Below are 14,500 nucleotides of genomic sequence, written 5' to 3'. Positions count from 1 at the left end.
CATCACAGGTGTTCACGTCTCAGAGTGCCTTCCCATGATGCCGAGCGTGTCTCTCTGTCTGTTTCAGATATCGCTGAGCTGAGGAAGAAGTTTGAGGAGGACAAACAGAGGATCGCTGTACTGAGAGCGCAGAGGAAGTTCAGGCCCTTCTGATTACCCACAATCCCCTTCAGCCTTCTGATGACTCAACTACCCACAATCCCCTCTGACTCCACTACCCACAATCCCCTTCACCTGTACTGTTTGTTTACATGAATCTTCATTTGAAATAAAGTTATCTGAAGTAAAGCAGTGAGTGCATGTGTGTTATTACACTTTCATGTTACTGTGTTTTATAAAAATAAATCATAATGGTGTATTGTGTGTCAGATGTCGGTTACTCCTCAAGAACATCTTGTTTTTAAGTGAACACTTGTGATCTGATTATTTTTTTGAGTTTAATCATTAATGTTGGAGAATTTATATGTATATATATGATCTATAACTAGGAGGAGTGAAAAGCACTAGGTAAAGTATTACATTTCATCAAAATATGAGTCCTTTAACAAAAAAAAAAAGGTTTTCCGTCAAAAACGATAAAATGGTCTTTTGAAGTTGAATGGGTTTTCTTTGCCAGACCTGACACGTCACAGCACAGGCCACGTGATCAGCGGAGAGGAGTCACGTGGTGCCGGAAATAAAGTGCGCAACTGTTTACCGAGAGGATCGTCAGTGAGTGATCGCACATTAATAACACATTCCTTTATTAAATACCATCGCGCTGAAGTTAAACATCTGCTTTAGTTGAGTCCTGATCGGTGGAGAACATGACGCTGAACCAGAACCATCACCCGAACGGAGGAGTGCTGATCCAGGCCGGAGAGAGGTACAAAACACACAACAACAACAACAACACATAATCACACATCATACCCGCTAATATAAGCCGGAGAGAGGTACAAAACACACAACAACAACATCACAATCACATCATACCCGCTGATATAAGCCGGAGAGAGGTACAAAACACACAACAACAACATCACAATCACATCATACCCGCTGATATAAGCCGGAGAGAGGTACAAAACACACAACAACAACATCACAATTACACATAATTACTATCACACACACACATCTCACACTCTGATATAACACACACGCGGAGGATTCATCTTGTATGTTGTTATTGTATTGTGTTGTTTATATTTTGACCGAATCTGATTCACATCATATCATAATCTTTATTAGTTTGACAAATAACAATGTGTTTACTCAGATCTATAATGTCATGAATTCTTTCGGTTTGATATGAATCCTATATGATTTAGTGAGTTGACTAGTACACAGATGGTGTGTGATTTAAGATCATCATCATTATAGGCAGTGGTGATTTCTGCAGGAACTGTAGTAACAGTGTTTGTTCATATCTGTTGAGAAACTGCGGCCATTCTGTGTGCTTGAGTTCCCATCGTGACCTCACTTCCTGTTTTCATCCTGGTCTTTCAGCATCTTACGAGAATGTAAGAACGTTGAACTGTCCTTCAGTGACATCACACCCAAGAACGACCTGTTCAAGGGGACCAAGAAGGGCTCCGTCTTCCTCACACAGTACAGGGTAACTATAACCCACCCAAACACATCTTAACTAACCCATAACTGACCCAGTAGAGCTTAAAGTAACCCATAACCCACCCAAACACATCTTAACTAACCCATAACTGACCCAGTAGAGCTTAAAGTAACCCATAACCCACCCAAACACATCTTAACTAACCCATAACTGACCCAGTAGAGCTTAAAGTAACCCATAACCCACCCAAACACATCTTAACTAACCCATAACTGACCCAGTAGAGTTTAAAGTAACCCATAACCCACCCAAACACATCTTAACTAACCCATAACTGACCCAGTAGAGTTTAAAGTAACCCTCAACCCATTCAAACACATCTTAACTAACCCATAACTGACCCAGTAGAGTTTAAAGTAACCCATAACCCACCCAAACACATCTTAACTAACCCATAACTGACCCAGTAGTTTAAAGTAACCCATAACCCACGCAAACACATCTTAACTAACCCATAACTGACCCAGTTGAGTTTAAAGTAACCCATAACCCACCCAAACACATCTTAACTAACCCATAACTGACCCAGTAGAGTTTAAAGTAACCCATAACCCACCCAAACACATCTTAACTAACCCATAACTGACCCAGTAGAGTTTAAAGTAACCCTCAACCCATTCAAACACATCTTAACTAACCCATAACTGACCCAGTAGAGTTTAAAGTAACCCATAACCCACCCAAACACATCTTAACTAACCCATAACTGACCCAGTAGTTTAAAGTAACCCATAACCCACCCAAACACATCTTAACTAACCCATAACTGACCCAGTAGAGTTTAAAGTAACCCATAACCCACCCAAACACATCTTAACTAACCCATAACTGACCCAGTAGTTTAAAGTAACCCATAACCCACCCAAACACATCTTAACTAACCCATAACTGACCCAGTAGAGTTTAAAGTAACCCATAACCCACCCAAACACATCTTAACTAACCCATAACTGACCCAGTAGAGTTTAAAGTAACCCATAACCCACCCAAACACATCTTAACTAACCCATAACTGACCCAGTAGTTTAAAGTAACCCATAACCCACCCAAACACATCTTAACTAACCCATAACTGACCCATTAGAGTTTAAAGTAACCCATAACCCACACAAACACAACTTAACCCATAACACAAACACAGGTTAATCAGACGTGTGTGTGTGTGTGTGTGTGTGTGTGTGTGTGTGTGTGTGTGTGTGTGTGTGTGTGTGTGTGTTTCAGATGGTGTTTGTGAGCAGTGTGATGAAAGACAAGTTCTGCTCCTTCATGTTCCCGTATTACCTGATGAAGAACTGCAGCATTGAACAGCCAGTGTTCGCCGCCAACTACATCCAGGGTCTGATCAAGGCCGAGGCGGGAGGTATAGTGCTTTACCCAGCATGCACCTGCACTGAGTGTGTGTGTTGCTGCTGTGTTCACGTGTGTGTGTGTGTCTCTCTCAGGCGGCTGGGAAGGCCAGGCTAACTTTAAGGTGTGTTTCCCCAGCGGAGGCGCCATCGAGCTGGGACAGCAGCTCTTCAAACTGGCCACCAACGGTGGGATTCATTCATCCATGCTTAAACACTCTTGTGTTTTACAAATACACACATATATGTCCATATATTTATGAATGAATGTGTGTGTGTGTGTGTGTGTGTTGGTCAGCGTCTCGAGCTCCTCCGGCTCAGAACGGATCTGCCGCAGGGATGAACGGATACGCCAGTCCAGCCATGCCTCAGCCGTACCCGTATCCCAGCATGCCTCAGGCTGCGTATAGCCCCTACCCATACCCCACCACTGCTGCAGGTACCTCACACACACACACACACACACTCACTCAGCTGATGAACGCTTCAGTACTGATGAACTGTGTTGTTGAACAGGTGTGTATCCCAGCGCTCCCATGTACATGGCTCCGCCTCCTCCGTATCCCGGACCCCCACAGAACTGGTGTCCTGCTCCAGGTACACACACACACACACACACACAGACACACACAGACACACACACACACACACACACACACACACACACACACACACACACACACACACACACAGAATATCGGGGTCTTTAGTCACATGATCTGATCTCTGTTTGTCGTTCACAGTCGCTCCAGGAAATGCCAAAGCAGCAGAAGCAGCCAGTAGTGCATTTTACAATCCCAGCAACCCTCACAGCGTCTACATGCCCATGGTGAGACACACACACACACACACACACACACACACACACACACACACACACAATCCCAGCAGAGTTTGGGATTCAAACAAACAACAAACACGGTGAGTAATGTCTTGTCCTGTTATTATCATGCGTCGCGTCTGAATGCGTTGTTGTTTTTGGAGCTCTATCGATTTGATTTATAATTCTTGATTTTTCTCGCTGCCTGCTGTGAGTGTGTTTGCTTCGGAGCTGTAAGCTCCGTCTTAGCCTCGTATTTCCTTGTTTTGAACCATCATTTACTACAATTTCTAGTTGTTTATATTACTACTAAATACAGCTTACCCAACCCTGACGCATAACACGCTAGTAATTCGCTAGCCTGTTAACGCGCCACCCTTGCGCTCAGCTATTTTTATTTATTTATTTTCTCTCGCGCCTTTGAGTTCATAAAAGCTCAGGTGAATAAGAAACACTCAACAAACACGGTGAATAATGTCTTGTCCTGTCATTATCATGCGTTGCGTCTGAATGCGTTGTTGTTTTTGGAGCTCTATCGATTTGATTTATAATTCTTGATTTTTCTCTTTAAACCCGCTTACAACGAACATTTTCTACTCTTCCTCACTGAGAAGCACTACTGCTCAAACCTCATTGTTACAACGCGGACTGTTGAGCAGACGCGTCTCAAGCCTATTAGTGATCCAACGCTGCATACTCTTAAAGGTTACGTCCGTGGATCACGGCTGAACGCGTATTCTCCACACTCATTTACAAACAAACTTATAATATAAATTAGTATTAATATTGATAGCATCACTGGTAGCTTCGTTGCTAACTCACTGTCCATCTGTTAAAATGGCGAATATATCAGATGTAAGTAGTCTACCGCTTGGTGCAGGTGAGGACACATTTGAGCTTCACGCACTGCAGTCTGAGCTGGAAGCTGTTGAGAAACAGATCCACAACCTTTTATTGAGACAGGCCGAGCTGAGAGACCGGTGTTTGGCTCTTGAAACATCACGCGCCGACGCACACAAATCAGTGTTTAACGTTACTAACCCGCTGACTCCGACCGCGTCTACTCCGTGCGTTCCTCAGCATCGGTCGCAATCAGCCATGGTCTCGTTCACTCCGGCTCCAACACGCCACCACGAAGCCTGGGTGGTTCCGCAGCGGAAGACGCGAGTCAGGTTTAGACCAAGACTTTCTCCGACCCTCCCGGTTTTCGAGTTATCGACACAAAACCGCTTCTCCCCTCTACGCGAAACAGAACGCGATGCTGTGATCATCGGCGATTCCATCGTTCGGCACGTACACGCTACGTTAGGTACAAGTAAGGTGCAAAGTCACTGCTTTCCTGGTGCTCGTGTTTCTGAAATCGCTGCTCGCGTTCCCGAGATCCTGAACGGTGACGAGCGCGTCGGAACTGTGGTCCTGCACGCGGGAGTGAACGACATCAGGCTGCGCCAGACGGAGATTCTGAAGAAAGACTTCAGGAATCTAATCGATACGGTACGCAGCACATCGCCTGAAACAACGATCATTGTGTCAGGACCGCTTCCCACGTACCGACTAGGGCATGAAAAGTACAGCAGATTATTTGCGCTAAATGAATGGTTAATGTCATGGTGCAATGAGCAGAAACTGCTCTTTGTAAATAATTGGAATCTGTTTTGGGAGCGTCCTAGGCTTTTCCGTGCTGATGGCTTACACCCAAGCAGATTCGGAGCGGATCTTCTGTCAGATAACATCTCCAAAATGTTAAATACCCTTTGACTAGTAACCAAAAGTCCAAATCATAGTCTCTGCTGCACCAATTCAACTGATATAAATACTAGTGTAGAACATTGCATAGAAACCGTGTCTATTCCTCGTTTAGTGAGATCAAATAATAAATCTAATGCAGGATCTAGGAAAAATCTAATTGTTATTAAAACAGAAAATGTTGCTATTAGTAAACAAAAACTATTTCTAAAGCTAGGTCTTCTAAACATTAGATCACTCACACCTAAGGCAGTTATTGTAAATGAAATAGTCACAGATAATAGCTTCGATGTACTTTGCCTTACTGAAACCTGGCTTAAACCAAATGATTATTTCGGTATTAATGAGTCTACTCCTCCTGGATACTGTTATAAGCATGAGCCCCGTCTGATTGGCCGTGGCAGAGGTGTTGCAACCATTTATAAAGATATTCTAAATGTTACTCAGAAAACGGGTTATAAGTTTATTTCATTTGAAGTACTTGTACTAAATGTTACGCTCTTAGATGTTAGAAAAACATCCCTATTATCTCTAGCCTTGGCTACCGTATATAGACCGCCAGGGCCTTACGCTGATTTCCTAAAAGAGTTTGCAGATTTTCTCTCAGACCTATTAGTCAATGTCGATAAAGCATTAATTGTTGGAGATTTTAACATACACGTAGATAATCCAAATGATGCGTTAGGAGCTGCGTTTACAGATTTATTAAATTCATTTGGGGTCAAGCAAAACGTCACCGGACCAACACATCGTCTTAATCATACACTCGATTTATTTCTCAAATTGCTTATCTAATCTGTCTCAGCTGCTGCCTGAACCCAAACAAACAGATGAACTAGAAGAACTAACTAGCACTATGAGCACCATTCTCTCTAGAACATTGGATGTGGTTGCACCTATTAAATTAAAAAAGGTCAGAGAGAAAAATAAAGCACCATGGTATAACAATACTACGCATGTTTTAAAGAGAGAAACCCGTATTTTAGAGCGTAAATGGAAACAAACTAATTTAGAGGTCTTTAGAATCGCGTGGAAAGACAGTATGTCACGTTATAAAAAGGCCCTAAAAGCTGCCAGGGCTGAGCACCTCCGCAAACTAATAGAAAACAACCAAAACAATCCAAGGTTTCTATTTAACACCGTGGCTAGACTAACAAATAAACAGACGTCACCCGAACAAAATATCCCGTTACAGTTCAGTAGTAATGATTTCATGAACTTCTTCACTGAGAAAATAGAAAGCATCAGAACCACAATTGTAAACGTTCAATCTTCAATCGCACCTTATAATTCAGCTTCAATTATCACCCCGAAAGAACAATTACAGTGCTTTACAACTATAGAACAAAAAGAGTTAAATAAACTTATCACTTCATCTAAAACAACAACATGTTTATTAGATCCTATACCAACTAAACTACTGAAAGAAGTGTTATCTGTAGTGGAAGAGCCTCTCCTCAATATTATTAACTCGTCTTTATCTTTAGGTCATGTTCCAAGAACATTTAAACTGGCAGTTATAAAACCTCTCATTAAGAAACCACAATTAGATCATAATAATCTAGCAAATTATAGACCCATTTCAAATCTTCCATTTATGTCTAAAATATTAGAAAAAGTGGTGTCCGCTCAACTGGGCTCTTTCTTGCAACAAAATGATATCTATGAAAAGTTTCAGTCTGGATTCAGACCGCATCATAGCACTGAAACTGCGCTCGTTAAAATCACAAATGATTTACTTTTAGCTTCTGACCAAGGCTGTATCTCAATACTAGTTTTACTTGATCTTAGTGCTGCGTTCGATACTATAGATCACACAATACTCTTAGATCGACTACAAAATTATACTGGTGTTCAAGGACAAGCACTAAGCTGGTTCAAATCATACCTATCTGACCGCTACCATTTTGTCTATTTAAATGGAGAAAAATCGATCATAACTCCAGTAAACTATGGAGTGCCGCAGGGATCTGTGTTAGGCCCCCTGTTATTTTCAATATATATGATGCCACTTGGAAATATTATAAGGAAACATGGAATTAGTTTCCATTGTTATGCTGATGACACTCAAATATATATTTCATCACGGCCGGATGAAAACGCTACATTTTCCAAATTGACAGAGTGTGTTAAAGATATAAAAGATTGGATGACGCGTAATTTTCTTTTATTAAATCCAGACAAGACAGAGGTAATACTTATCGGTTCAAAAAACCGCCCACAAAACCTCGCACAATACAACTTTAACATCATAGGATGTCCTGTTACTTTATCCTCTACAGTAAAAGACCTGGGTGTTATACTCGATTGCAACCTGTCTTTTGAAAATCATATTTCTTATGTTACAAAAACAGCCTTTTTCCACCTTAGAAACATTGCTAAGCTACGTAATATGCTATCAGTTTCTGATGCAGAAAAGTTAGTTCATGCATTCATGACCTCGAGACTAGATTACTGTAATGCTTTATTAGCTGGTTGTCCTGCATCCTCAATAAACAAGCTACAGTTAGTCCAAAATGCCGCCGCTAGAGTTCTTACGAGATCAAGAAAATATGATCATATAACACCGATTTTATCATCACTGCATTGGTTACCTATAAAGTTCCGTATTAATTATAAGATATTGCTACTGACTTATAAAGCCCTAAACGGCTTAGCTCCAGTCTATTTAACGGATCTTCTATCGCCCTATAATCCATCGCGCTCTTTGAGATCACTAAATTCAAGGCTTTTGGTCATACCTAGGATATCCAGAACCACCAAAGGAGGGAGAGCATTTTCACATTTGGCTCCAAAACTCTGGAATAGTCTTCCTGATACTGTTCGTTGCTCAGACTCGCTCTCCCAGTTTAAAACTAGATTAAAGTCGCATCTCTTCAGCCAGGCATTCATATAATCCTACAGTTCAAACTACAATCCGGCCTCTATCCAATGTCAGAGGAGAACTGGCCCCCGACTGAGCCTGGGTTCTCCCAAGGTTTTTTTTCTCCATTAGGTCACCTGATGGAGTTTTAGGACACCATTAGGTCACTTGATGGAGTTTTTCGGTTCCTTGCCACTGTTGCCTTTGGCTTGCTCAGTTGGGGATATTTTGGGGATATTTAATTTAATTTTATCAATCAATAAATTCCTCTTGAAACAAACTTTGTTGTATTATTTTAATTTAATACTGTGAAGCTGCTTTGATGCAATCTGTATTGTGAAAAGCGCTATACAAATAAACTTGACTTGACTTGACTTGACACACACACACACACACACACACACTCTTCTACTGGTGAATCAGTGAACGTGAGTCATTTCTCAAACGATTCCTCATGTGTTGTTCATCAGGATCAGCCGCCTCCATATTATCCTCCTGAGAATCCCGACAAGAAGAACATGTGAACGGACCGGACCACGGACTGGACCACGGACTGGATCACGGACCGGATCAAGAACCGAAACACGGACTGGATCAAGAACCGGATCACGGACTGATCCCAGCGACTCTTTTCTTCTGATTCTGTGATGAAAGCAGCAGTTTTCATAGATACACTCTCACTTTAATATTTAACCAGCGAGAGTGAAATTAACACCTGTATTTCTTCCTGCTCAGTTTCTAATCCTGATGACTGTGTGTGTGTGTGTGTGTGTGTGTTTGTTTCTTTGGGTGATTCTGTAAATTCCTTTTGATAATGTAATTAAAATACTCACAGGTGGTGACAGCTGAAGTTGGTGTGTGTGTGTGTGTGTGTGTGTGTGTGTGTGTGTGTGTGTGTGTGTGTGTGTGTGTGTGTGTGTGTGTGAGATGTAGACGGAGGAATAAAACCTGTATATTCTCTTGGTGTTCTAGTGTTTCTGTTCACACACACACACACACACACTGCAGATCATGTTTCATGTTACAGCTCTTCACACACTATAAATGATACAGGCGATGGTGTCAGTCAGTGAAACTCCAGCGACAGGTGAGCGCTGATGTCATCAGTGTGTTCTTCATCATCATCATCAGTGGACAGTAACGAGTGTGCTGGAGTGTGTGGTGTTCTCTGGTTCACTGCGTGAGTTAAAGCACAGAAACACCCGTGGACTCTTCGTCTGGTCTTTATTCCCCAGCTCAACAGCGCCCCCTCATGGCCAGACACAGTACTGAGGGCTCACACCATGGAGAACATTGTTTTCTAGTTTCACTACATGATTATCCCACAAGTACTAAAGTACACTTTTAGAGTATCTGTACTTGACTTGAGTATTTGAGTATTAAACTTTTTACTTTAACTTCACTACATTTGAAGACAAATATCGTACTTATTACTGCATTTCTGTCACGGTCCTCGAGTAGAGAGTACGTCAGTTGGGATGATTTTGGTTGCAAGGGCTCATTTTGGTTGGAAATGAAAGTTGGGTTGTATCATCATCATCAGTTGTGTGTGTTCTTCATCATCATCATCATCATCAGTTGTGTGTTCTTCATCATCATCATCATCAGTTGTGTGTGTTCTTCATCATCATCATCATCAGTTGTGTGTGTTCTTCATCATCTTCATCATCATCAGTTGTGTGTGTTCTTCATCATCATCATCAGTTGTGTGTGTTCATCATCATCATCATCAGTTGTGTCTGTTCATCATCATCATCATCATCATCAGTTGTGTGTGTTCATCATCATCAGTTGTGTGTGTTCTTCATCATCATCATCATCAGTTGTGTGTGTTCATCATCATCATCATCATCAGTTGTGTGTGTTCATCATCATCATCATCATCATCATCAGTTGTGTGTGTTCATCATCATCATCAGTTGTGTGTGTTCTTCATCATCATCATCATCAGTTGTGTGTGTTCTTCATCATCTTCATCATCAGTTGTGTGTGTTCTTCATCATCTTCATCATCATCAGTTGTGTGTGTTCTTCATCATCATCATCAGTTGTGTGTGTTCATCATCATCATCATCAGTTGTGTCTGTTCATCATCATCATCATCATCATCAGTTGTGTGTGTTCATCATCATCAGTTGTGTGTGTTCTTCATCATCATCATCATCAGTTGTGTGTGTTCATCATCATCATCATCATCAGTTGTGTGTGTTCATCATCATCATCATCATCATCATCAGTTGTGTGTGTTCATCATCATCATCAGTTGTGTGTGTTCTTCATCATCATCATCATCAGTTGTGTGTGTTCATCATCATCATCATCATCAGTTGTGTGTGTTCATCATCATCAGTTGTGTGTGTTCATCATCATCTTCATCATTAGTTGTGTGTGTTCTTCATCATCATCATCATCAGTTGTGTGTGTTCTTCATCATCATCATCAGTTGTGTGTGTTCATCATCATTTGTTGTGTGTGTTCATCATCATCATCAGTTGTGTGTGTTCATCATCATCATCATTAGTTGTGTGTGTTTCTCATCATCAGTTGTGTGTGTTCATCTTCATCATCAGTTGTGTGTGTTCATCATCATCATCATCAGTTGTGTGTGTTCATCATCTTCATCATCAGTTGTGTGTGTTCATCATCATCATCATCAGTTGTGTGTGTTCATCATCATCAGTTGTGTGTGTTCATCTTCATCATCATCAGTTGTGTGTGTTCTTCATCATCATCAGTTGTGTGTGTGTTCATCATCATCATCATCAGTTGTGTGTGTTCATCATCATCAGTTGTGTGTGTTCATCATCATCAGTTGTGTGTGTTCATCTTCATCATCATCAGTTGTGTGTGTTCTTCATCATCATCAGTTGTGTGTGTTCATCATCATCAGTTGTGTGTGTTCTTCATCATCATCAGTTGTGTGTGTTCATCTTCATCATCATCAGTTGTGTGTGTTCTTCATCATCATCATCATCAGTTGTGTGTGTTCTTCATCATCATCATCATCAGTTGTGTGTGTTCTTCATCATCATCAGTTGTGTGTGTTCATCATCTTCATCATCAGTTGTGTGTGTTCATCTTCATCATCATCAGTTGTGTGTGTTCATCTTCATCATCATCAGTTGTGTGTGTTCTTCATCATCATCATCATCAGTTGTGTGTGTGTTCATCATCATCATCAGTTGTGTGTGTTCATCATCATCATCATCATCAGTTGTGTGTGTTCATCATCTTCATCATCAGTTGTGTGTGTGTTCATCATCTTCATCATCAGTTGTGTGTGTTCTTCATCATCATCATCATCAGTTGTGTGTGTTCTTCATCATCATCATCATCAGTTGTGTGTGTTCATCATCATCATCATCATCAGTTGTGTGTGTTCTTCATCATCATCATCATCAGTTGTGTGTGTTCTTCATCATCATCATCATCAGTTGTGTGTGTTCATCATCATCATCATCAGTTGTGTGTTCATCATCTTCATCATCAGTTGTGTGTGTTCATCATCATCATCATCATCATCTTCATCATCAGTTGTGTGTGTTCTTCATCATCATCATCATCAGTTGTGTGTGTTCTTCATCATCATCATCATCAGTTGTGTGTGTTCATCATCTTCATCATCAGTTGTGTGTGTTCTTCATCATCTTCATCATCAGTTGTGTGTGTTCATCATCTTCATCATCAGTTGTGTGTGTTCTTCATCATCATCATCATCATCAGTTGTGTGTGTTCATCATCATCATCATCAGTTGTGTGTGTTCTTCATCATCATCATCATCAGTTGTGTGTGTGTTCATCATCTTCATCATCAGTTGTGTGTGTGTTCATCATCATCATCAGTTGTGTGTGTTCTTCATCATCATCATCATCAGTTGTGTGTGTTCTTCATCATCATCAGTTGTGTGTGTTCTTCATCATCATCAGTTGTGTGTGTTCATCTTCATCATCATCAGTTGTGTGTGTTCTTCATCATCATCATCATCAGTTGTGTGTGTTCTTCATCATCATCAGTTGTGTGTGTTCATCATCTTCATCATCAGTTGTGTGTGTTCATCTTCATCATCATCAGTTGTGTGTGTTCTTCATCATCATCATCATCAGTTGTGTGTGTGTTCATCATCATCATCAGTTGTGTGTGTTCATCATCATCATCATCATCAGTTGTGTGTTCATCATCATCATCATCAGTTGTGTGTGTTCATCATCTTCATCATCAGTTGTGTGTGTTCTTCATCATCATCATCATCAGTTGTGTGTGTTCATCATCATCATCATCAGTTGTGTGTGTTCATCATCATCATCATCATCAGTTGTGTGTGTTCTTCATCATCATCATCATCAGTTGTGTGTGTTCATCATCATCATCATCAGTTGTGTGTTCATCATCTTCATCATCAGTTGTGTGTGTTCATCATCATCATCATCATCATCTTCATCATCAGTTGTGTGTGTTCTTCATCATCATCATCATCAGTTGTGTGTGTTCTTCATCATCATCATCATCAGTTGTGTGTGTTCATCATCTTCATCATCAGTTGTGTGTGTTCTTCATCATCTTCATCATCAGTTGTGTGTGTTCATCATCTTCATCATCAGTTGTGTGTGTTCTTCATCATCATCATCATCAGTTGTGTGTGTTCATCATCATCATCATCAGTTGTGTGTGTTCTTCATCATCATCATCATCAGTTGTGTGTTTTCTTCATCATCATCATCATCAGTTGTTTGTGTTCTTCATCATCATCATCATCATCAGTTGTGTGTGTTCATCATCTTCATCATCAGTTGTGTGTGTTCTTCATCATCATCATCATCAGTTGTGTGTGTTCTTCATCATCATCATCATCAGTTGTGTGTGTGTTCATCATCTTCATCATCAGTTGTGTGTGTTCTTCATCATCATCATCATCATCAGTTGTGTGTGTGTTCATCATCATCATCATCAGTTGTGTGTGTTCTTCATCATCATCATCATCAGTTGTGTGTGTTCTTCATCATCATCATCATCAGTTGTGTGTGTTCTTCATCATCATCATCATCAGTTGTGTGTGTGTTCATCATCTTCATCATCAGTTGTGTGTGTTCTTCATCATCATCATCATCAGTTGTGTGTGTGTTCATCATCTTCATCATCAGTTGTGTGTGTTCTTCATCATCAGCATCATCAGTTGTGTGTGTGTTCATCATCTTCATCATCAGTTGTGTGTGTGTTCATCATCTTCATCATCAGTTGTGTGTGTGTTCATCATCATCATCATCAGTTGTGTGTGTTCTTCATCATCATCATCATCAGTTGTGTGTGTGTTCATCATCATCATCATCAGTTGTGTGTGTTCATCATCTTCATCATCAGTTGTGTGTGTGTTCATCATCATCATCAGTTGTGTGTGTTCTTCATCATCATCATCATCAGTTGTGTGTGTTCATCATCTTCATCATCAGTTGTGTGTGTGTTCATCATCATCATCATCAGTTGTGTGTTCTTCATCATCATCATCATCAGTTGTGTGTGTTCATCATCTTCATCATCAGTTGTGTGTGTTCTTCATCATCATCATCATCAGTTGTGTGTTTTCTTCATCATCATCATCATCAGTTGTTTGTGTTCTTCATCATCATCATCATCATCATCAGTTGTGTGTGTTCATCATCTTCATCATCAGTTGTGTGTGTTCTTCATCATCATCATCATCAGTTGTGTGTGTTCTTCATCATCATCATCATCAGTTGTGTGTGTGTTCATCATCTTCATCATCAGTTGTGTGTGTTCTTCATCATCATCATCATCAGTTGTGTGTGTGTTCATCATCATCATCATCAGTTGTGTGTGTTCTTCATCATCATCATCATCAGTTGTGTGTGTTCTTCATCATCATCATCATCAGTTGTGTGTGTTCTTCATCATCTTCATCATCAGTTGTGTTTGTGTTCATCATCTTCATTATCAGTTGTGTGTGTTCTTCATCATCATCATCATCAGTTGTGTGTGTGTTCATCATCTTCATCATCAGTTGTGTGTGTTCTTCATCATCATCATCATCAGTTGTGTGTGTGTTCATCATCTTCATCATCAGTTGTGTGTGTTCTTCATCATCATCATCATCAGTT

General features: G+C 40.5%; 2 protein-coding genes across 2 annotated transcripts in view; both read left to right on the top strand.

Moving 5' to 3' along the window:
- rrp7a (ribosomal RNA processing 7 homolog A) overlaps window positions 1–288 on the top strand; it is a 5,800-nt gene extending 5,512 nt beyond the window's left edge. The window contains exon 7 of the mRNA XM_082144748.1: window positions 68–288. Within this exon, the coding sequence (XP_082000874.1) occupies window positions 68–153 (86 nt within the window). The 3' untranslated portion in view covers window positions 154–288. The remainder of the gene's footprint in view (window positions 1–67) is intronic.
- A 363-nt stretch (window positions 289–651) lies between these two features.
- On the top strand, window positions 652–9,348 carry wbp2nl (WBP2 N-terminal like). Its single transcript, XM_082144795.1, has 8 exons — window positions 652–865; window positions 1,492–1,600; window positions 2,837–2,975; window positions 3,058–3,150; window positions 3,260–3,400; window positions 3,478–3,558; window positions 3,705–3,790; window positions 8,861–9,348. The coding sequence occupies exons 1-8, from the start codon at window positions 807–809 to the stop codon at window positions 8,912–8,914; spliced, it is 762 nt and encodes a 253-aa protein (XP_082000921.1). The 5' UTR covers window positions 652–806; the 3' UTR covers window positions 8,915–9,348.
- Window positions 9,349–14,500: the final 5,152 nt, after the last annotated feature.

The sequence above is a fragment of the Leuciscus leuciscus genome (assembly GCF_965113295.1).
Source record: "Leuciscus leuciscus genome assembly, chromosome: 1".
NCBI classification, from domain to species: Eukaryota; Metazoa; Chordata; class Actinopteri; order Cypriniformes; family Leuciscidae; genus Leuciscus; species Leuciscus leuciscus.
This window is presented reverse-complemented; position numbering and strand designations above follow the sequence as displayed.